At 43.8% G+C, this 23229-nt stretch overlaps 1 protein-coding gene across 1 annotated transcript in view; it reads right to left on the reverse strand.

Moving 5' to 3' along the window:
- The window catches only part of HSPA9 (heat shock protein family A (Hsp70) member 9), a 34994-nt gene that overhangs the window by 6028 nt on the left and 5737 nt on the right, over positions 1-23229 (reverse strand). Inside the window, exons 4-9 of the mRNA XM_044280942.1 lie at positions 11372-11553; positions 10834-10958; positions 9863-9936; positions 6933-7039; positions 6140-6302; positions 4816-4908 (exon numbers count right to left, since the gene is read on the reverse strand). Coding sequence (XP_044136877.1) covers positions 4816-4908; positions 6140-6302; positions 6933-7039; positions 9863-9936; positions 10834-10958; positions 11372-11553 — 744 coding nt within the window. The remainder of the gene's footprint in view (positions 1-4815; positions 4909-6139; positions 6303-6932; positions 7040-9862; positions 9937-10833; positions 10959-11371; positions 11554-23229) is intronic.

The raw sequence follows: 23229 nt of genomic DNA on the forward strand, positions 1-23229 counted from the left end.
CTTTGATTCAAACAAGTCTGTCAAACATTCAGAGCAAGGGATGCTCAACTGACAGACGGCAGATACCAGTTGTCCGGATTTCAACTGTATCTGCAAGACACAGATACAGCTGAATCTAATGGTGGTGCTGGGAGCCTTTAGATCCCTGCTTCACCATTCCCATTCCATATGTGGTACAGAGTAGGCAAGTGCGATGCAATGAGGTCATTGTGCCTGCTCTAGAGAGTCACAGCAGTGGCCTGTTCGGCTCTGCTGCCGGGAACATGGGGTAGGTGAGTACTCAAACTTCATCACTGTGAGAGGGGCATCAAAAGCATCATGAGGGAGGCACCGAGTGGCATCATACAGCATAGGGACACTAGAGGAGCATTATACTGTGTGAGGGAACCAAGTGATCACCCTGCTCTAAGAGTGTGGCACTAAAGTAAGGGGAAGCAATATTGTGAAGTGACACGAATGAGACATTACTACAATATTGGGGCACTAAGGGAGTACCTTTTGTCAGGAGACACTAAAAGGGCAACAATATATTGTGGAGATGCAAAAGGGACTGGAAGGCATTAAACGCATGGCTTATTGTAAAAATTAGAAGGGACTGTTGTCCCGTCTAATATTTTTATTTATTTTTTTGTATTTACTCCCACCTACACCTCACTGCAGAGCCAGGTATGTGGACCTTTAAAACTGTACTTTAATACTCTTGATTTAGAGTATTGACAAAGCAATGTATTGTGGACTAAATCCCAGATTAAATGCCTTTTTTGCAGACATGTGGTGTTTGGTGCAGTTTTTGTGGTAAAATGCTAGCTCCAGATGTTTTTCATACAGTTGGTCATCCTTTTCTATAGGGGGTTGTTAAAGGGGATATTAATTATTGGTATTTATGCAAATCTCAATAACTAATATTCATAAATAGGCGTGAGTTGTCTAGTCCTATTTATGCCTAAATAAACAACAAACACTACTGATTACCTTACTCTACGCTGAACTGCCTACGTCTATTGCTGCTGTGCCTTATACTACAAAAGACTACACTGTGCTTAAATAAAATGTATTTATTAAACACACTATACGTTACAGTCTAATATTTGCCTATAAATAAATAGAGTTAAGTAAACACACTAATACAGTCCTAACTACGCTAACAGTCCCAAGTCCTCCCCAGGATCTAACTACAATTACAATAATACACTTACATACACACAAATATCAGTAACCCACCCGCCTGGCTACTCACTGTCCCTACGGGGTGCAAGGGGTAAAAAAACACAATACATGCAGGCTAAGGAACACAGGGTTGTGGGAAAGGCAGGTCAAGGGGTAACCCAGGAAAGGGTTAACACCTGGTATGGCAGGGGTTATCAGGGCAGCAGAGATCAGGCAGTGAAAGGGTTAACACAGGGAATGGTCCGGGCTCTGCAGGGACAGGGCAATGCAGAGGTTAATGCTCTGTAGGGACTTGCAAGGCAGACTGCAGGGTTGTCAGGGCAGAGCAGGGGAACAGGGCTGAGGTTAATGCTGTAGGAGGTCAGCAGCCAGGGTTAGGATGCAGGGGTTATGCAGTGCTGGAGGAAAAAGGTTACTCAGCCATCTCCAGGGGCATGTGGCCTCTCTTCCTTCAGGGAGCTGTTCCCATGTGTTTCCGTTTGTAGTCCAGTGCCAAGAGACCGCGCCTTTGTCCTGCTTGGGCTAATATAGTCCAAAAGCAGCCCCCTCCTTCAACAGGAGGGCGATGACATAATCGTGGGCGTGTGACGGAATGCTTGAACTAAATCAAAGGACTTCCTGCCCAAGCTGTAAATGGCACAGTTCACACAGGGATTTGCCCGTTTTCTTTATTCTCGTCCACAAACAAAATCTAAGGCCTTTACATTCAGGCAAAGATACAAAATAAATTCCTGCTCGGCTGAGCACTAAACATAAAATCACCCCTTTCTATACGGGCGGCCTACTACCAGCCACACGACACAATTCAAAATCCTTTTTGTTGCTTTAGCAGACTTCTGTAGCAATGGTGAAAGCCAGTCAGTTCAACCAGTCCCACCCAGACATGCTCCTAGTGCAAACCTTTATAGCCCAGAAATGAGCTGAGCTCCATCACCTGGCTGAGAGCTCTATATGAAACCCATTCTGGATAGGAAGGGAATGAGGAGCCCCGCTACCAACCTGCATCCTCATTCCAATAAAATCCAGGCCCGACAACCATTTACCAAAGTCCTCAGCAAACTATGCTTTGCTAAGGCAGACCATCTTTTCCTGGATTTCTGATATCTCACCCAGGTTTCCTAGTTGAGATCTCCACCTCCTGTAGCATAGTACATGGTATATGAAAGAAACCTAGGGGAAATATAACAATTCTCTACTACTTTTCCAGTCACTCTCACAATATAATATAATCTTACTCCTCCTCCATCCTCTGCTTGCAATGCCTCCTAGTAAGCACCTCGCACTTAGTGATTATTATTTTCACATGAAATTGATCATGATCTTTATTGTGTTTAATATTGTATGGTAGATTTTCTTTCACTACATGTAATTATGAACACATCATTAGGGAAATATATACAATAGGGGTTCTATTCAACATGAATTATATTGTCATATTTATATTTTGTGAGATTTATTAATAATTACTATGAATTAATTGCACTTGTTTTGCTAATTATTATGTATTAATTGCACATGTTTTGCCAATTTTAATGAATATGTTGCTATATATTCTTGGCATTTTGTCTCTGTACACTGCTTGAGGAAGGCTCCTGTCTAGAGCCGAAACGTTGCATGTTCCACTGGGGTAAATAAAGACTTTTGTATTTTTTACTACTTTGAGTGCTGCCCATTTTTTCTATTTTGGATTGGCCTCGATACGTGTTGGGCTGCTGCACCAGTTTGCATCAGGGACAGAGATTAGAGATTAGAGATAGAGATAAGAGATAGAGATACACACATACATATATATATATATATATATATATATATATATATATATATATATATATATATATATATATATATATATATATATATATATATATATATATATACACACACACAACCTGGGGATCATATCAGTATATACATATATATCCACCCAACCTGGAGGCACTTAGGTATACATGTATATACATACACACAACCTGGACAGATCCATATACTGGGCCCACATTTAGGTACATACAGCCATATTGATGTTTGGGGCACATCTACCTGCATGTATATATACACACACACACACACACACAATATCATTCTGGGACATAAATGGGCAGTAATAAGCCCACCTGCATAGAGATGTATGCTGACAAGGGGGCATACATACATCTCCATGTATACACCCATACCACCTTGACCGGCCCATGCAAAAGGGCCAATATATATGCATATATACATATATATTTAAATCCAACACTTCCCTCAACAGGGGTTTCAAGTCCAATAAGGCGGGTTCAGGTGTTAATGTACATCTTGGTGGCATTAGAGGCAGAGCTATTTAAGAGCTAATTTGCATACCTTTTTCCCAGAATTCCAGGGGAGCATGTATGGCCTACTAGTCTCCTCAAGCTTATTAAGGTGCTCTCCTCCCAAGCAGACATCGTACCCAACTCACTTCAGAAAACACGCTCATCTGAAGTGGATTCAGATCATAATGATTTATGATACTGCAAATTCCATCCCGACCCCAGGTCTTCTGAACTTTAGCCACATAATGCCGTGTCCATAATGGGGAAAAAACGGCTGCTACGCAGAGTGCATTTTCTGCAGGGAACAGACTCGTCTGAAACTGGCCTTCAGCTTTCTTGCTGCCTTTTTTTTTTGCTTGAGAAAAATGTTGAGGTTTATGCAAGTAAAAAAAGAAGATCCCCTATCAGCCAATCATGTTTTATGGGGAGAAAGCCACTGCGAAAAACTTCTGCCAGCAGCTTAACTATTGTGAGAACAAAAGGATTGGACAAAAATATAAATTTATCTTGATCTTTCTTTCCCTGAAAATCTGTCGAGGTAGAGTCAGGAATTCCTCATACAAATTAAACTATCCCTGACAATACACTATGGTGGCCTTTAAAGCTAACATCTGGAAGACTTTTCTTTTGCTGTACAAACAAAAAACAAAAAAACAAAAAAAAAACAGCAGCACTTTTGCTTTGAAAAATAAAGTTCAGAAAAATATGTCAATGGCACATGTACTATAGCTGTCTGCAAACCTGCTTTTTATCAGACAAAAGTTTTAAGGCTACATGCACATGAATGGTGTCTGTTTCAGTGTCCGTTCCAGTTTTTTTGTTGTTTCTTGGGGGGGGGGGGGGGGGGGCGGATAGGATGCAGACCCATTCATTTCAATGGGTCCGCAAAAAAAAAAAATGCTGTCCGCATCAGTATGTCTGTTCCGTAGCCCCGCAAAAAAAAAAAAAAAATATATATATAGAACACATCCTATTCTTGTCCGTTTAGGCATTGTTACAATGGATCCGCAAAAAACTGATGGCATATGGAGGTCATCTTTTTCTTTTTTTTCATTTTTTTGCGGATACGCAATTTGTGGACCGCAAAACACATACAGTTGTGTGCATGTAGCCTAAAAGTGCGTGTGGCCTCCTTAGCCCAACACTTACCATTTATGACAGAAAACCAGCATGACTTATAATGGAAACCTGCTTCAGCCCATAGCTGGATTACATTTGCATTCTGGCAAATGGACAGTACAAGATGCAATACATTTTGTAAGAGTGGTGCCCCCAAGAAGGAAACCTCCATTAGGAAACTTCAAATGGTTAACCAAGCCGATAATGAAGCACAGTAATTGTAGACTGTACCCACCTGCACAGAGGAGGACAGCTCACATTTTGCTTTTTCAGCAGCTTCTCTGACTCTCTGAAGTGCCATGTTGTCTTTCAATAAATCTACTCCAGTCTAGCAAAAGAGGGTAGAAAATTATAAAGGCAAATAAAAAATATAAAGGCAAATAAAAAATAAATAAAAACACAACACACACACACACTCAAAAATAGCAGTAAATAAGACTAACCAACTTGACATTTGAATTAAGTATCACAATATATGCTGCTGGGATGTCAATTTTTGTTTTAATTATTTTTCTTTTAAAATAAAACAAGGACTAACCAACTAAATAGAGTTCCGTCGTCGGGGCTCTATGCCAGAAAAATCCTGATCAGGATTATCCCAATGCATTCTGAAAGGAGAGAAATCCGTTCAGGATGCATCAGGATGTCTTCAGTTCAGGACCGGAACATTTTTTGGCCGGAGAAAATACCGCAGCATGCTGCACTTTTTGCTCCGGCCAAAAATCCTGAACACTTGCCGCAAGGCCGGATCCGGAATTAATGCCCATTAAAAGGCATTGATCCGGCCTTAAGCTAAACGTCGTTTCGGAGCATTACCGGATCCGACGTTTAGCTTTTTCTGAATGGTTACCATGGCTGCCAGGACGCTAAAGTCCTGTTTGCCATTGTAAAGTGTAGTGGGAAGCAGTATACTTACCGTCAGTGCGGCTCCCGGGGCGCTTCAGAGTGATGTCAGGGCGCCCCACGCGCATGGATGCCGTGATCGCATGGATCAAGTATACTGCTCCCCCGCTCCCCACTACTACTATGGCAACCAGGACTTTAATAGCGTCCTGGCTGCCATAGTAACACTGAACACATTGTGAAGACGGAGCAGTCTCCAAATGCTTTCAGTTCACTTGCGGTGTTACGGATCTGGCGGGCGCTTCTGGCAAATGGAGTACACAACGGATCCGGACAACGCAAGTGTGAAAGAGCCCTTAGCTGCATCTAATGAAAATATCTTCCTGCGGACTATATAGAAAGTGGGGGTGTAATCAGCTTTCACATCAGCTACTCTTCAATAAATATAAGAATAGATCTTCTCCAGAAGGAAAATAACTCTTTAGCGCCACTTATAGGTAGCTACAAGTTTAGTCACTGTCTGAACCCTGATTCCTATCAACCAGCAGATGAAAGGGGTTGTGGTGCATACATTTATAAGCAGCCCATAAAGTGCTAGAGAAAGAGTAAAAAAAAAATGCAAACACAATATTCACGTTCAACATTCAAACTTCATACAAAGCAGCAACCACATGATTCTGCCAATAAGGGGGGTGTCATTTCCTAAAACTACCAACCTCTCTCTTGAACTGCTTTACAATATGTTGCAATAAAGCTTGGTCAAAATCTTCTCCTCCAAGAAAAGTGTCGCCATTGGTGGATTTCACTTCAAACACGCCTTTCTGAATCTCCAGGATAGAAATATCAAAGGTACCACCTCCAAGATCATAGACTGCAATACTGCAAGTACAATATTTAGATATTAAACATCATGTAAAAGAGTATTGCATACACACAACCTGCAGAAATGGTGGACAGTAAGTGGTAGTTTACCTTTTCAGACTTGAAGGGGTATTCCAGTAATAACGAGTTACTGCATCTGTTAAATCTGTAGGCGACCCTCACGATCACGAGATCGGGTGCCCCACTTGAATGGAGCGGTGGTTCTATTAGACTGCACGAGAGCGCTGTACTCTGCCATCTCTTGCGGTCCCATAGAGATGAATGGGGCAGCAAACATATTCAACTGCCACTCCAATCATAGGGGGGCACAGGATCCCATTCTAGTCTCAATAGATATCCCAGTGGTCAGAACCCCAGCACTCTCCTTTATCCTACCTTCCAATGGACAGAACTTCTAACCTTTAAACCCCCATGAACGGGCAAAAAAAAATTAACCCTCTCAAAAGGTGTCCCTAAAAGCTTCAGAAATATCAATTGTGGAAAGGACTTATTCAATTTGGCTGGAGGACATTTAGTAAAAGCAGGACAGTATAGTGTAGGTTGATATGTCGCTACAGGGGTACTATAACAAAATCGGGCAAATTATGGAGAACTAGAACTTCAGAAAGTAGAATGAAGTTAACTTACACTTTATCATCAGACTTATCCAAGCCATAGGCAAGAGCAGCAGCGGTTGGTTCATTAATGACCCTCAAAACATTGAGGCCAGCGATCTGCCCAGCATCTTTTGTAGCCTAAGAAGAAACGTTGGCAGCATTAAGTCAGTGGCCAAAGTAACAGTCTACTATTCGATGCAAATTTGACAATTTACAAGCAATTAGAGCAACTGCATAAATACCTGGCGTTCTAGCTTTTACGACCAGTTCTTAATTCTACAGGCCTCAGCGCTCAGCTAATGTCTCCCAGCATTTGTTGCTGGTTAACAAAGGGAGCCGAGGTAAAAACGGGCAAGGGCCACAGCTCTATACAAACACCATCATCAGCACATCCTAGCAATATGCCATCACTTTTTGTAACAGGGGAAAAAACATTTAAACAAGCACTTTAACTACACCCACACGTCACCTCAGTAAATGTGTGCATACATCAAGATACAATCCCCAGCTTGTAATTACATTGAGGCTTCACAGGACCCCATCAGCAGCCTGGGGTTCGGGGAGCCCAACAAGCCCCCTGGTTAAAAAAAAAAACAACTAAATTGCTTTCTCCGAAATGCCACAGTGTTTCAGAGTAAAACAAAACGAGCGGGGAACGGGGAGATGGCTCCCCGTCAGCTTCTCCTCACCTGGCTCAGCTTGATGGGTCTGTCGTTATAGGGAAAGCGGGCAGGGCAAAGCCAGAGGGGAGATGCCATTTCGAACTGTGCTTAGCAGTTGTGTGTAACCAGGCACCCTGTCGAGATTCCATGCCGTCTGTGGTTCAGGCGCCATGCAGTTCCCGACTGGTTTCTTCACTGAGCAGCCATGTTTCTAACCATGGAGTCTCTTAGCTTTCAGTAATTAGTCATTGCCATGCTCCGCTTACTGCTGTGTGACAAAATGCTACCCCTCAGGCAGGATGATCTCGCTAGGAATAGACCGCTTTTTAGAGTCGATAATTGGTCATTATTTTGCTCCAGCATTTAGGCCACTTCCAACATCTGTGCTTTGTATTCCGGTTTCGAGAATCTCAAAACTGGAGCAAAACACTTCTTTTTTGTCCCCGTGCATTATCAATGGGGACAAAACTGATGGACGGGAACAGGACGCATTCCATTCCAGTTTGGTCCGTTTTGTGACCAGACACAAAACGACAAGAAGCTGCGGTTTTGTGTCCGATCTGCAAACTGAAAAAAAAAAAGAAACTAACTGGATCCGGTACTAAAAACAATGCAAGTCAATGGGTCACGGATCTGCTTTGTTTTCTTCAGATCCCCCCCCAAAAAAAACAGATCTGGCACCATTGACTTACATTGTTTTTAGTGCCGGATCCAGTTAGTAAGTCAATAGTGCCAGATCTGTTTTTTTTGGGGGGGGGGATCTGAAGAAAACAAAGCAGATCCGTGACCCATTGACTTGCATTGTTTTTAGTACCGGATCCCGTTTGTTCAGTTTCGATTCAATAAAACCACATCCGAACGGAATGGATGTATCCTGATTTATTAAATCGAACAGAAGCGTTTTGCTCTGGTTTTAAAGACCCTTTGCCAGATCTCAAAACCAGAATACAAAGTGCAGTGATGTGAAAAGTAGCCTTAAATAGGCATTTCCCCAAGATCTGTTTTGAACCCACTCCTGGTATTGGCTTATAAATAGTGGTCAAGGAAGGGGTTGTCCCACAATTAAATATTCATTTACTCTGCTCGATCACACACAATTTTTCAACTGGAATAATTAAAAGGGGTATTCTAGCAAAAAAACAAAACAAACATCGAGTATGGATGCCTATTTAAAATAATAGTTAAAATAATAAATTAAAAGGAGCTCCTAACCCAATGGTGCCTGGGTTCCCACTGCACTCTTCCTGCTCCTCAACAAGGCAGATAATGGCTGGGTATGCCACTCAGGAAGTCACCGGCTGCAGTGATGACCCGCCTCAGCCAGAGACTGGTCCACCTACAAGTGGTTGTGTGACTCCCAGCCAGTATCAATTAGTATGAGACGCACACATCATACGAGACTGCTGATCTCATGGGACAAAGGAGAGGAAAAAACAGTACATCTCACAAAAAAAGGTACCAGTAAGATTATTACCTACAGTACAATTTATATAGTATTTCTTACTAACTGACCACCATAACAAACTTAAGGGGGGGGGTTCTCCTGGCTACAGATATTACCTATGCTCATTAATGGGGGTCTAAGGCCCAGCACCCCCACTGATAACCATTTCGAGCAGCCTCAGCGCCAGAACCCTTGTACTGTAAGTAGAGGGAGGCAGATAGCTCCATGTACTGTGTGGTAACTGTGCTGTGGTACCGAGGTCAGCTACTATTCAATCAGATGAGAGCAGAGTTTCAGTACACAGGCGCCAAAAGCTACATTGGCCCAGATTTACTAATTGTAAAGATGGTGTAAGCTTAGACCGGATGCCCAGACCTGCACCACATTTATCACAGTGGCTCAGGCTGGAAGACAAATTTGGTGCAGGGATAGACACTTTTTGCTGACACAATCGGTTGGCTTACTTTGAAAGATTTATATACCACAATAGTTCCCAAATTTTTAGATCGGTCCCTTTATGAGCAAGTCATAAAAAAAGGGTATACACTAGATGTGCCAAACTGCGCCATTTATTTTAGAAAGATTATTGGTGCAAAAACATGAGTAAATCTGGGCCATGGTGTACAGAGCAAAGCCAAAACCAGCTGACCGGTGGGGTGCCAAATGTCAGACCGCCACCGATCACATAGGTGATCAGCATCTGTAGCCCAAAGAAACGCATTCATTTCTAGATGCTCTTAACATGTATACTTGTTTTTTTGATAAGAACACAAAAGCATTGTTATTTGTGTAAACCACAGAGAAGGTTAAGAGTAGAGGATAATTTACTACCGCTGGCCATGACCGATTGCTTACCTGCCTCTGGGAGTCATTAAAATATGCAGGAACAGTAATAACTGCATTCTTTGCCGTATGGCCCAGATAGCTTTCTAGGAAAAGAGAATAGAAATGTTACACCATTTCTGATGTTTCACAGATAAAGCATAAAGTTCCACACTTCTACCAAGCTAGAGTTTTTTGTTTTTTTTATAGAATCCACGCAAAAAAAAAAAAAAAAAATCTTTTTATTTTGCTAAAACTGCACACAAATTCAGGTCTCAGTAATATTCTCCAATACATGTTAATAAACCCTCCATGTGTTATGTGCACGGGAGAGCATGCAGAGCTGGCGTAAACCAGTCTAGGAAGAAGCCTTTCACTTGCATTACCTTTGCTCGGCTGTCTAAGCATGTGGAGTACAGATCCCAAATAAAGTACCATGGATCAATACATATATTCAGACATCCGAGAACAGGAAATGAAAGCTGAAGGTGCAGAATGCTCAGGGCAGAGCTTCATCCTCCAGGTTTATTCTTCTATAGGGAAGGAGTGGTCTGCAGCACCATTACAGGTTGTTACCACTTGAGGGGAGATCAAATTACATTGTACAACTATATGGACAGTAGAGATCTTTCTAATGATTTTTTATACCTAGGCCAGTAACGTTTTGGAGACTAAAAGATTTCACCATGATCATGGACAAAATCTTTACTGTAAAAGCAGTGATACTATGGAAGTCTCTGCCACAGAAGGTTGTAAGGTTTGAGAGTCATCATACATGTTTAATGGAGCCTGGGAGTAATAACATCACAAGTGTATACCAGATTTCTGGAGATTAGGCAGCCATAATTAGAGTCGTTCCCACCCCCCCCCCCCCCCTCCCCAACATGGGGTAACAGGCGATCGCCTCATAAGGGTTTTTGCCTTCCTTTGGATCAACAAGTAGGATTATAAATTGGACTTTACGATTCAGTGCCTTTTTTCAACTATGTAATAAAAAACCTCACCTGCTGTCTCTTTCATTTTCACAAGTACGAATGCACCAATCTGACTGGGAGAGTAGAGCTTTCCATGTGCTTCAACCCAGGCATCACCATTTGATGCCCGGACAATCTTGAATGGAACATTTTTGCTGGAAAAAAATAAATAAATAAATAAAAATCATCTTAAAAATGATAGGGTTGAAAGGTCTCAGTTGATATTAAACCAGTTCCTGCATTAAATAACACCCCTCTAGTAACGCTATGCAGCCTTCAAAAGCCCCGACCATACAAGCTATTACAGCTCCAGATCAATGCAGGAAAAAGCTAATTAAGTCACTTATCTTCCCACGATAACATTTTACACTTTACAACACCTCCTTCAAAATGGCGGTATGTACCTCAACGTAGGACTCACTAAAAATGTAATTCTCTGACCTGTTCGAAAGAATGCGCTGCAGCAGTAACATATGCTAAAATAGATTTTTATTTTTTACCCTTTAAGGAGCATTTTGAACAGCACACTGTAATGCTAAAACAGATCAATTTCTACATTTGTACATACATATCTTTTTGGACTTCAGCATCATCAAAACGACGGCCGATGAGACGTTTTGTGGCATATAAGGTGTTGTTGGGATTTGTGACTGACTGGCGTTTTGCTGGCATTCCAACCAAGCGCTCCCCATCTGCGGAAAAAGCAACCACAGACGGTGTGGTCCTGGCACCCTCTGCATTTTCCAGAACCTGCAAAACAAAATGTCCATTAGGTATCAAGCACAGATCAGGAAGAATGATCACCCCTTAGTGACCAAGCACTTTATTTACCATCTCCTTCCAAGAGCTATCATTTCTTTCCCCATTGAAGTAGCTGTATGAGGTATTGTTTTCCGTGGGACAGTGTCGTTTTTAGGCCCCATGCACACGGCCGTGTGCGGGCCGTGGAACCGCGGCCTGGATCCCTCCTGAGAGCAGGAGCGCACAGTGTCACTGGTTGCTATGACGCCGTGCGCTCCCTGCTGCCGGCACAGTACAGTAATACACTGGTATAGATCATACCAGTGTATTACTGTATTGCGGCGGCAGCAGGGAGCGCACGGCGTCATAGCAACCAGTGACACTGTGCGCTCCTGCTCTCAGGAGGGATCCAGGCCGCGGTTCCACGGCCCGCACACGGCTGTGAAACACGGCCGTGTGCATGGGGCCTTAATGGCAGCATTCTGCAGTACACAACTCACTAATCAACTTTCAGAACTTTTTTTCAGGGGGCGGCACTTTTTTTTTTTTTAAGGGAACCTGTCACCACGAAATGCAGTACAAGCTACAGGTAGCATGTTATAGAGCAGGAGAAGCTGAGCAGACTGATATATAGTTTTGCAGGAAAAGATTCAGGAAACCTTGTAATTTATACCTCCTTTTATGCATAGGAGTCACTTAGGTGGTCCTATTCAGTGATTGACAGCTAACTCAGCATGACCAAGCATACAGGAAAACCTTTGGGCCCCTTAAAAAAAATTTGGCTCGAGGGATAGGGACAATAACCCCTTCCCTAAGTGCTAGACATAATTGCATTCTCGGGACAGTTACACGCGCTCCCTTAGGTCAAGAAACTTGGATTTTCTCTACTTCAGGGATTCGTATTTCTCATGCCTTGTGTATGGTAGCCAAGGCCGTCTTTAATATTGATTGGACCCTGGGAAAAAATTTACTTGGGCCCCCTGGATCCCGCTTTCCCACACCTTAGCAGGCAATCACACCCTCCACCACAACACACACACAAAAAATCCACACATCTGGTAGAGTACAGTGAATGACTGTAAATACTTCCAGTTCTGAAGTCCCCAGCGGCTGAGGATCAGTGCTCTGGGCAGCTGGGCTCAGGCTGGAAGTGGGCACCGCTCTGCAGGAAGGAGACCAGGAATCTGCTCACCCTAGTGTAACAGTGCACCCCAGCACCCCACAGTATGCAGTATAGCACCCTATAGTATACAGCACCACACAGTATGCAGTATAGAACCCCACACTATACAGTACAGCAGTATAGCACTCCACACTATACAGACCCCCACAGTATACAGTACAGCCCCCCACACTATACAGGCCCCTCCCCCACACACAGTATACAGGCACCCCCTCCCAAACAGTATACAGACTAGGGGTGCACCGAAATTCCGGCGGCCGAAAATATCGGCCGAAAATGGGCCTAATCCATTTCGGCCGATATTGGTACATATCGGCAGAAAATAGCGGGGAGGGACTGGGAGGAGGAGCTGGGGGCCGGTGCGTTCACTGTGCTCCGGCCCCCAGCTCCAGTAGTTATAAAATGTGTACAATTAATAAGGATTCTATTCATGAGGCCCCCTCTGCAGTAGAACATTCAATATAGCCACATCCTACTCACAGGGCTGTTATCTTAATGCTGGCCGGCCGGGCAGACGAGCGGCAGCGTCACGACTGACGTCATGTGCCCGGCCTACTTTCTGAATGAAGGAGGCGTTGCAGGCATGTGACGTCAGTCGTGGCGCTGCCGCTCGTCTGCCCGGCCGGCCAGCATTAAGATAACAGCCCTGTGAGTAGGATGTGGCTATATTGAATGTTCTACTGCAGAGGGGGTCTCATGAATAGAATCCTTATTAATTGTACACATTTTATAACTAGTCTGTACTGGAGCGGCAATGGGGGGGGGGGTCTGGTCTGTGGATGGCACTGTTATGGGGTGGGGGGGGGGTCTGTGGATGGCACTGTTATGGGGGGGGGGTCTGTGGATGGCACTGTTATGAGGTGGGGGGGGGGGTCTGTGGATGGCACTGTTATGGGGTGGGGGGGGGGGTCTGTGGATGGCACTGTTATGGGGTGGGGGGGGGGCTGTGGATGGCACTGTTATGGGGTGGGGGGGGGCTGTGGATGGCACTGTTATGGGGTGGGGGGGGGTCTGTGGATGGCACTGTTATGGGGTGGGGGGGGTCTGTGGATGGCACTGTTATGGGGTGGGGGGGGGTCTGTGGATGGCACTGTTATGGGGTGGGGGGGGGTCTGTGGATGGCACTGTTATGGGGTGGGGGGGGTCTGTGGATGGCACTGTTATGGGGGGGGGGGTCTGTGGATGGCACTGTTATGGGGGGGGTCTGTGGATGGCACTGTTATGGGGTGGGGGGGGGTCTGTGGATGGCACTATTATGGGGTGGGTGGGGGTCTGTGGATGGCACTGTTATAAATATCATTAAAAAAAAAAGTATTTTAAGTATTTGGGCAAAAAGGCAGTTTCGGTTTTCGGTCAAGGGCATCCTGAATTTTCGGTTTCGGACCCCCCCCCCCCCCCCCCATTTATATCAGGCTCATCCTCGACCCGCCTGTTATTTTTTACCATATGCAGTAGGCCTCTGTGCCATTGCTTTCATGTCATAGCCCAGCCTCTGGAATTTAAGGCTTTTCAGTAACTTATTTATGATATTTGAGGTTTTGTACACTTTTTGTTCTACGATGAACCTTAAATAAAAGATTTTCAAATGAAAAATAAGAAAATCGTTGCATAACTTATTTCAACAGAGCAGTGTGCAGGCTTGATTTTTGTTTTACGACTTGACGTTTTCATTGCTACCATTTTGGGGTACCCGGAACATTTTTATTTCTTATTCCATTTACTGTGCAGCACATAAGCGAATAAAATAAATGTATTCACTCAAAGTGCTGAAATACCATATTCCCCCCCCCCCGCAGTGAATACAGAGCTCCCCAGGCTCTGTACTCAGCCGCTCGCTGTGACTGCGCACAGTGCGAGGACGTCCGCGCGCTGTGACCTCATGCTGTGTGTGTCGGGTCACAGCACAGCCTCAGGCAGGAAGATTTCTTCCCCATCTTCCTTGAGCCATAACTTTATATATTTCCGTTCATATAGCTGTATGAGGGCTTATTTTGGAGGAACAAGTTGTACTTTCTAATGCCACCATTAATTATGGCATACCATGTAGTGGGAAGGGGTAAAAAATTCCAAATGGTGTGGAATTCGAAAATAAACGCAATTCCTCCACTGTTTTATGGGTTTTGTTCGCATGCCGTTCAGAGATAAAAAATGACCCATGTCCTTAATTCTCTGGGTCAGTACGATTACGATGATACCTCATATGTATAGGTTTTTATGTCCAAATGGTGTAAAAATAAATTTTAAACTTTAAAAAATAAAAATTCTCATCACCATATTCTGACCCCTGTGACTTTTTTATAGTTATATCTACTGAGCTGTGTTAATTCGCCATTTTGACCCTTTTTCCGTTACACCATTCACAGTATTGGAAAAATACTTAACGTCTGCTTAACGTCTTCCAACTGCATAGTTGCCCTGACCACTTTTAGTAATGGTTGTGTATCCTCAGGGGAAAAGAAGGATCTCCCTGAATAATCTTCATCCGAAGAGTCCGATAGTTGTCCGGATTCTTCGCCATCGTCGGATGACTCAAATTTAATACTGTCATACTCCGTATCCCTCCCTGGTCTATCTGGGGACCTGGCACGGCCTTTACTGAATGCTTTAAAGGATGCTTTGATAATAGACTTCATGGACTTAGTGAGGGTCTGGGATTGTTCTGCTACCAGCTTATCTATACATGTTGAGCATAACGCCTTCTGATAAGATGCAGATAGGGACGTTTTACATTCCGCACATTCCCTGTGCTTTGTCTTGGAAGACGATTTTTTAGGTGGCTTAGGGATCTAAAGGGAGACAATCATATGAAACACCACATTAGAAATAAAAAGGAACGCTCTCATCCATTGAAGCTTTTTCCTTTTTTCCCCATCCTCAGACCAATACCGGACTTGGAGGCCTCAAGGGTTCCTGGGGTTCAGCGCGTCCTTCTGTAGGCTCCGACATGCTGCAAACCGGGATAGCTATGCGGCACATCCACTTTTGTGCCCCAGCTGGCTGCCTGAACCTGCCGCCATGACTTTTATTTAAAAAAACACGCTCCAGCCTCTACTTCCAGGTCCTGCAGGGCTGAAGCTCCGCCTCCCCGCCGACGTCATCCTCAGGAGACGGCCATGCGCATAAGCGCACGAACGCCATCTTGGGACCAGGGAGAGCGAGGAACAGCATGGGGAGCCGCCTGAACACAGCCACAGTGGCTCCCCGCAGGGTCGGAGAGAGGGCAGGCGCAGGCAGACTTAGGGGGAGCGGCTTCCGGCACGGCCACAGAACTACCGCTCCCCAGGGATAGGCCTTCCCACGGCATACAGCCACAGACCTTCCCCAGCTTCACCGGTGTCTTGGAGGTACGTCTTCAGCATCAGCCGCTTCTCAGGATCTTCCATCCGGAGGACAGGAAACCTGAACTGGTGTTGGGTGGAGGTGTGTCCTTTTTATCTTCTCAGGTTTCCTGTCCTGATGGGAGGTCCCGAGTCGCACAGGGTGCCGTCATGGGTGAGGGGAAAAATATTTTTATACAATCCTGATCAAAAGTTTAAGACCACTTGAAAAATGGCAAAAAAAAAACATATTTAGCATGGCTGGATCTTAACAAGGTTCCAAGTAGAGCTTCAACATGCAACAAGAAGAAATGAGAGTGAGACAAAACGTTTTTTGAGCATTCAATTTAAGAACCAAAACAGAAATTAAACTTCCAAACATGAACTCAGTAATGAGTAGCTCTGCCGTTATTGTTTATCACTTAAAAAATTTGTTTCGGCATGCTTGATGCAAGCGTTTCAATGAGGTGAGTGGGAACATTTCTCCAAGTGGTGAAGACGGCCGCATGAAGGCCATCTACTGTCTGGAAATGTTGTCCATTTTTTGTAAACTTCCCTTGCCATCCTGTGAACTTCCCTTGCCATCCATCCCCAAAGGTTCTCAATTGGATTTAGATCAGGGGAACATGCAGGATGGGCCAAAAGAGTGATGTTATTCTCCTGGAAGAAGTCCTTTGTCCTGCGGGCATTGTGTACTGTAGCGTTTTCCTGTTGAAAAACCCAGTCGTTACCACACAGACGAGGGCCCTCAGTCATGAGGAATGCTCTCTGCAACATCTGGACATAGTCAGCGGCCGTTTGAAGCCCCTGCACTTCCTGAAGCTCCATTGTTCCACTAAAGGAAAAAGCACCCCAGACCATTATGGCGCCCCCTCTACTGTGGTGCGTAGAAAACATCTCAGGAGGGATCTACTTGTCATGCCAGTAATGTTAGAAACCATCAAGGTTACATTTTTTCTCATCAGAGAATAAAACTTTCTTCCACCTTTGAATGTCCCATGTTTGGTGCTCTCTTGCAAAGCCCAAACGAGCAGTTCTGTGGTGTTCAAGGAGTCGAGGTCTTTGAAGACGTTTTTTGTTTTTGAAGCCCTTAAGGCTAGGTCTACACAACAACATTTTTTATAATGGCAGTCTATAGTGTCTAACTGCAACATGTTGCGACTGCGACGCAACAGTTGCAGAAAATCCAGATGGATTTTTCTGCGACTGTTGCGTCGCAGTATGTTGCAGTGCGACACCACCATAGACTGCCATTATAAAAATTGTTGTGCGACACTGGTGCAACAAAATGTTGCGCTACAAACGTTGCAGTGTAGTTGTGCCCTATTTGTCGTGTAGACCTAGCCCAAGTCTCAGATGCCATCTGATGGTTATGGGGCTGCAGTCAGCACCAGTAAGGGACTTAATTTGGGTCGAGGATTGTCCAGCGTCTTCACGGACAGCCAATTGGATCCTCTGATGCAGCGCTGATAAAAAAAAAAAAAATTGGGGTCTTCCACTTAACTTTTTTGTTCCATAACCCTCAGGATCATTTAAGAAATTCTAAATGACTGTCTTACTGCATCCCACCTCAGCAGCGATGGCGCGCTGTGAGACACCCTGCTTATGCAGTTCAACAACCCGATCACGTTCAAAAAGGGAGTTTTTTTTGCCTTTGCCATCACAACGCGTGACTACCTGACAGAAAATGACAACGAATCCACATCTTTGCACAGATTTTGCCTTTTAAAAAAAAGGCACGTGTTCCTAAAATTCGGATCAGCTGAAAAACAGCCTGTTTCAGTTTAATCGTTTTTTTCAATTGAATGCTCAAAAAACGTTTTGTCTCACTCATCTCTTCTTGTTGCATGTTGAAGCTCTACTTGACTTGGAACCTTGTTAAGATCCAACAATGTAAAATATGATTTTTTTAGCCATTTTTCAAGTGGTCTTAAACTTTTGATCAGGACTGTATTTTAATAGTATGGACGTTTTCAGTCAAAGTGATACCTACGATGTTTATACTCTTATTTAGCGATTTATATTATACAGAAACGGGAGGGTGATTTAAACTTCTATATTTTTTTATATATCTTTAACAATTTTTGTCATTATTTTGAAGCTCTTAGCCTACAAAATCTATTTGATTTTGGACAATCGTGTATTGAGAATTGCTAATTTCTTATGTTGGCCTGCTATTTGGTGGCCAAAATAAGAATTGCACTGTTAATGTTCTTAGCCTCTTCAGCGAAGCCGAGCTCATTCAAATCAATTACCGAGATACCCATTGACCGCAGGGGACACCGATAACACTCCCGGCACGCTCCCGCTGGTAGTTAAAAGTGTTAACATTGGAGGTCTGATTAACATTGGGAGTCCGATATGAGGTCTATTTGGGGGGGTTGTCTTATTAAAAGGGGCTATCCAATATATATTTTTTTTTTTAAAACCCTCCCCACATGTGCCGGGCCCCTTACTGGTAATACATACTTACCCCGCTCCCGGTCCCTGCACACAGATGAAAACATCAGGTGTCTGGAAGGGAGAAGCAGCCCTGGTGGGTGACGCTAGGGAGGCTCATCCCCGTCCCTGCCTGCCATTGGAAGAAGCAGCAGCAGCAGTGCGGGGACCAGGAGCAGGGTAAGTATATTACCAGTAAGGGGCTCAGCACATGTGGGAAGGGGGGAGGAGGGATGAGAAATTGGATAACCCCTTTAACATTGAGTGTCTAATGAAATTTTTTTTTCTTCCTTATTTTCCTCCTCTAAAACCTAAATGCATCTTAGGCCTCATGCACACGAACATATTTTTTAACGTCCCGCAAAACGTGGTTCCGTTGTACCGTGATCCGTGCCCGTTTTTTCTTCCGTGGGTCTGCCGTGATTTTTGGAGGATCCACGGACATGAAAGATGAAAAAAAAATCTAAGTCAAGTTTGCCATTGAAATGATAGGAAAAAACGGACACGGATCACGGACACGGATGACAATCTTGTGTGCATCCGTGATTTTCACGGACCCATTGACTTGAATGGGCCCGTGAACCGTTGGCCGTGAAAAAAATAGGACAGGTTATATTTTTTTCACGGCCTCGAAACACGGGTCACGGGCGCGGTGTAAAAACGGTGCACAAGCCGAGTTTTCTACGGCCCCATTGAAAGTCAATGGAGCCGCAGAAAAAAACGGAAAACGGCACAACGGCCACGGGTGCACACAACGGTCGTGTGCATGAGGCCTTAGGGGCCAAAAATACAGCATTCTGCAGCGCTTTACATACATTCTCATTGCTTACTGTGCCCAATGGAGCTCACAATCCAAGTTCCCCATCAGTAACAGCAGATACAAACTCCATGCAGATGTTGACCTTAGTTGGAGTCGAACCTAGGTCCCCAGCACAGCAAAGTGTTAGTGCTAGCCACCCATGCTGCAGGTCGTTAAAGATGCAGCTACGCCAAATCATCTTTTTTTTTTTAGCACTTATTTCGTCCCAAAAGGGGACTTTGACAAGAGATTACCTGATTGCTTCCATAGTTCATGGCACTACTTACGTAGTACACTTATTATACTGTCAGCAGAAAACTATAAAAGCCTAATAGGCATTTACAGAACACCGGCCTTGAGGCCTTTATAAAAGGCTAACTGCGCACATTGTGGATTACACACTTTTTTTCATGCAGTTGTTTTATTTTTATTTTTATATAGAGAAATCACAGCATAATACAATACCAGTAAAGTGAACGAAAATGGACAATTTCTCATGTACACTGAATTTAATGGAGGGCATTGTTGCACTAAAAGAGGCATAATATAGTGTGGGCTCAGCATGCATGTGGAACCTGCATTCCCTGAATCTTATGGAGGCCAGTATGGCACCAGCGGAGGTAGTATTTAGTGTAGGTTCCTGTCCTAAAGAGATCGCCGCCTTGTCGTTGGTGGACAGGCACAAATCATTTTGTATGAGAATGTATTTGCCAAGAAGCTCACATTTATAAACGTAGAATTAGTACATTCTCTATAATGAGTATGGCACTACTGACTTCATTTGTGTTTGCAGAGTGCTGTTACATTATGTTTGCATCTGCGCTTTCAGCTATGGAGATGTGCACTGGGCTGTGCTGACTAACCGCCCCCCCCCCCCCCCCCCCCCCCCATTTCTTTCTTTGGGGTTCCAGGTGTGCCTGAGGACAGGTCATCTATATCCAAGAAATTCGGAGTAACCCATACAGAATAGATTATGTAACATGATTTATCTCCCACTCTGCTCATACATTTATCAGCTGCATTTATCAGCTGCACTGCACAAGGGGAAAGGACATTGTTCCAAAAGATGTCACCTTAACAACAGAATAAACCTCTATAATATAACTCTGGAACATGCATAAAGTATAACAAATCACTGAAGCAGAAACAATCCTGCGAGTTATGGAATTAGACAATTAGAATATCATTTATAGCAGCCTGTATTCTGTATTTTCTTCAGGCTGCTATTCTATTCAGTACAAGGTCTCACTCAGCTGCTGCCATTATAATTAACCACCTCCGGACCGCCTAACGCAGATCTGCGGTCCGGAGGCGGCAGCTCTGCGCAGAGTGACGCATATACGCGTCATCTCGCGAGAGCCGTGACTTCCTGTGAACGCGCGCGCACACAGGCGCGCGCGTTCACAGGAACGGAAGGTAAGAGACAGGATCTCCAGCCTGCCAGCGGCGATCGTTCGCTGGCAGGCTGGAGATGTGATATTTTTTTAACCCCTAACAGGTATATTAGACGCTGTTTTGATAACAGCGTCTAATATACCTGCTACCTGGTCCTCTGGTGGTCCCTTTTGTTTGGATCGACCACCAGAGGACACAGGTAGCTGTGTAAAGTACCACAAAACACTACACTACACCCCCCCCCCTGTCACTTATTAACCCCTGATCACCCCATATAGACTCCCTGATCACCCCCCTGTCAGGATCCATAAAACACATACGGACGTCTGAATGGAGCCTTACAGGGGGGTGATCACCTCATATACACTCCCTGATCACCCCCCTGTCATTGATCACCCCCTGTAAGGCTCCATTTAGACATTTTTTTTTGCACAAGTTAGCGGAAATAGATATTTTAAATTTTTATTTTATTTTTCTTACAAAGTCTCATATTCCACTAACTTGTGTCAAAAAATAAAATCTCACATGAACTCACCGGAATCCACGGAACTCACCGGAACTCACGGAATCCAAATGCATAAAATTTTTTAGACATTTATTTTCCAGACTTCTTCTCACGCTTTTGGGCCCCTAAAATGCCAGGGCAGTATAAATACCCCACATGTGACCCCCATTTCGGTAAGAAGACACCCCAAGGTATTCCGTGAGGGGCATATTGAGTCCATGAAAGATTGAAATTTTTGTCCCAAGTTAGCGGAAAGGGAGACTTTGTGAGAAAAAATAAAATAAAAATCAATTTCCACTAACTTGTGCCAAAAAAAATAATAATTTTCGATGAACTTGCCAGGCCCCTCATTGAATACCTTGGGGTGTCTTCTTTCCAAAATGGGGTCACATGTGGGGTATTTATACTGCCCTGGCTTTTTAGGGCCCGAAAGCGTGAGAAGAAGTCTGGGATCCAAATGTCTAAAAATGCCCTCCTAAAAGGAATTTTGGCCGCTTTGCGCATCTAGGCTGCAAAAAAAAGTGTCACATCTGGTATCGCCGTACTCAGGAGAAGTTGGGCAATGTGTTTTGGGGTGTCATTTTACATATACCCATGCTGGGTGAGAAATATCTTGGTCAAATGCCCACTTTTTTTTTTTTTTATATACAAAGGGAAAAGTTGTGTTTTGACAAGATATTTCTCTCACCCAGCATGGGTATATGTAAAATGACACCCCAAAACACATTCCCCAACTTCTCCTGAGTACGGCGATACCAGATGTGTGACACTTTTTTGCCGCCTAGGTGGGCAAAGGGGCACACATTCCAAAGAGCACCTTTAGGATTTCACAGGTCATTTTTTTACACATTTTGATTTCAAACTACTTCGCACACATTAGGGCCCCTAAATTGCCAGGGCAGTGTAACTACCCCACAAGTGACCCCATTTTGGAAAGAAGACACCTCAGGGTATTCCGTGAGGGGCATGGCGAGTTCCTAGAATTTTTTATTTTTTGTCACAAGTTAGTGGTATGAGACTTTGTAAGAAAAAAATAAAATAAAAAATAAATAATCATTTTCCGCTAACTTGTGACAAAAAATGAAAAGTTCTATGAACTCACTATGCCCATCAGTGAATACCTTAGGGTGTCTACTTTCCGAAATGGGGTCATTTGTGGGGTGTTTGTACTGTCTGGGCATTGTAGAACCTCAGGAAACATGACAGGTGCTCAGAAAGGCAGAGCCGTTTCAAAAAGCGGAAATTCACATTTTTGTACCATAGTTTGTAAACGCTATAACTTTTACCCAAACCATTTTTTTTTTTTTTTTACCGAAACATTTTTTTTTTTTAATCAAAGACATGTAGAACAATAAATTTAGCGAAAAATGTATATATGGATGTCTTTTTTTTGCAAAATTTTACAACTTAGTGAAAAATTTCATTTTTTGCAAATAAAACGTTAAATTTTGATTAACAAAAAAAAAAAGTAAAAATGTCAGCAGCAATGAAATACCACCAAATGAAAGCTCTATTAGTGAGAAGAAAAGGAGGTAAAATTCATTTGGGTGGTAAGTTGCATGACCGAGCAATAAACAGTGAAAGTAGTGTAGTGCAGAATTGTAAAAAGTGGCCTGGTCATTAAGGAGGTTTTAGCTAGCGGGGTTGAAGTGGTTAAAGGGTTAGCCACATCTGGGCATTTATGGTATTTGAGCAGGATATCCCATAAATGCCCGATAGGTGCAAGTGCTAAAGAATGGAGCCATATCAAGCACCCATAGGAATGGAGAGGTGGCCAGACCTCCATTCATTTCTATGGGGCTTCCAAAAACAGCCGAGTAACCGCACACTGCAATTTTAGATGTCCTGCAGCACTGAATGGAGAGAGCTGTGTAAGTGAAGCCATCTCTTCACTCACAGCGGTGCGAGATAGGACCCTATTAGAAATAACTGACATACCCTTAATATTCCACATTGTATACACGAGGGCAGAGCCCGCCAAAAGGTGCTTTATTGTGCGAGTAGATGTCACAAGACAAGGAGGGCTATCATGAAGTTACAGATCTGG

The sequence above is a fragment of the Bufo gargarizans genome, chromosome 2, assembly GCF_014858855.1.
Source record: "Bufo gargarizans isolate SCDJY-AF-19 chromosome 2, ASM1485885v1, whole genome shotgun sequence".
Taxonomy (NCBI): Eukaryota; Metazoa; Chordata; class Amphibia; order Anura; family Bufonidae; genus Bufo; species Bufo gargarizans.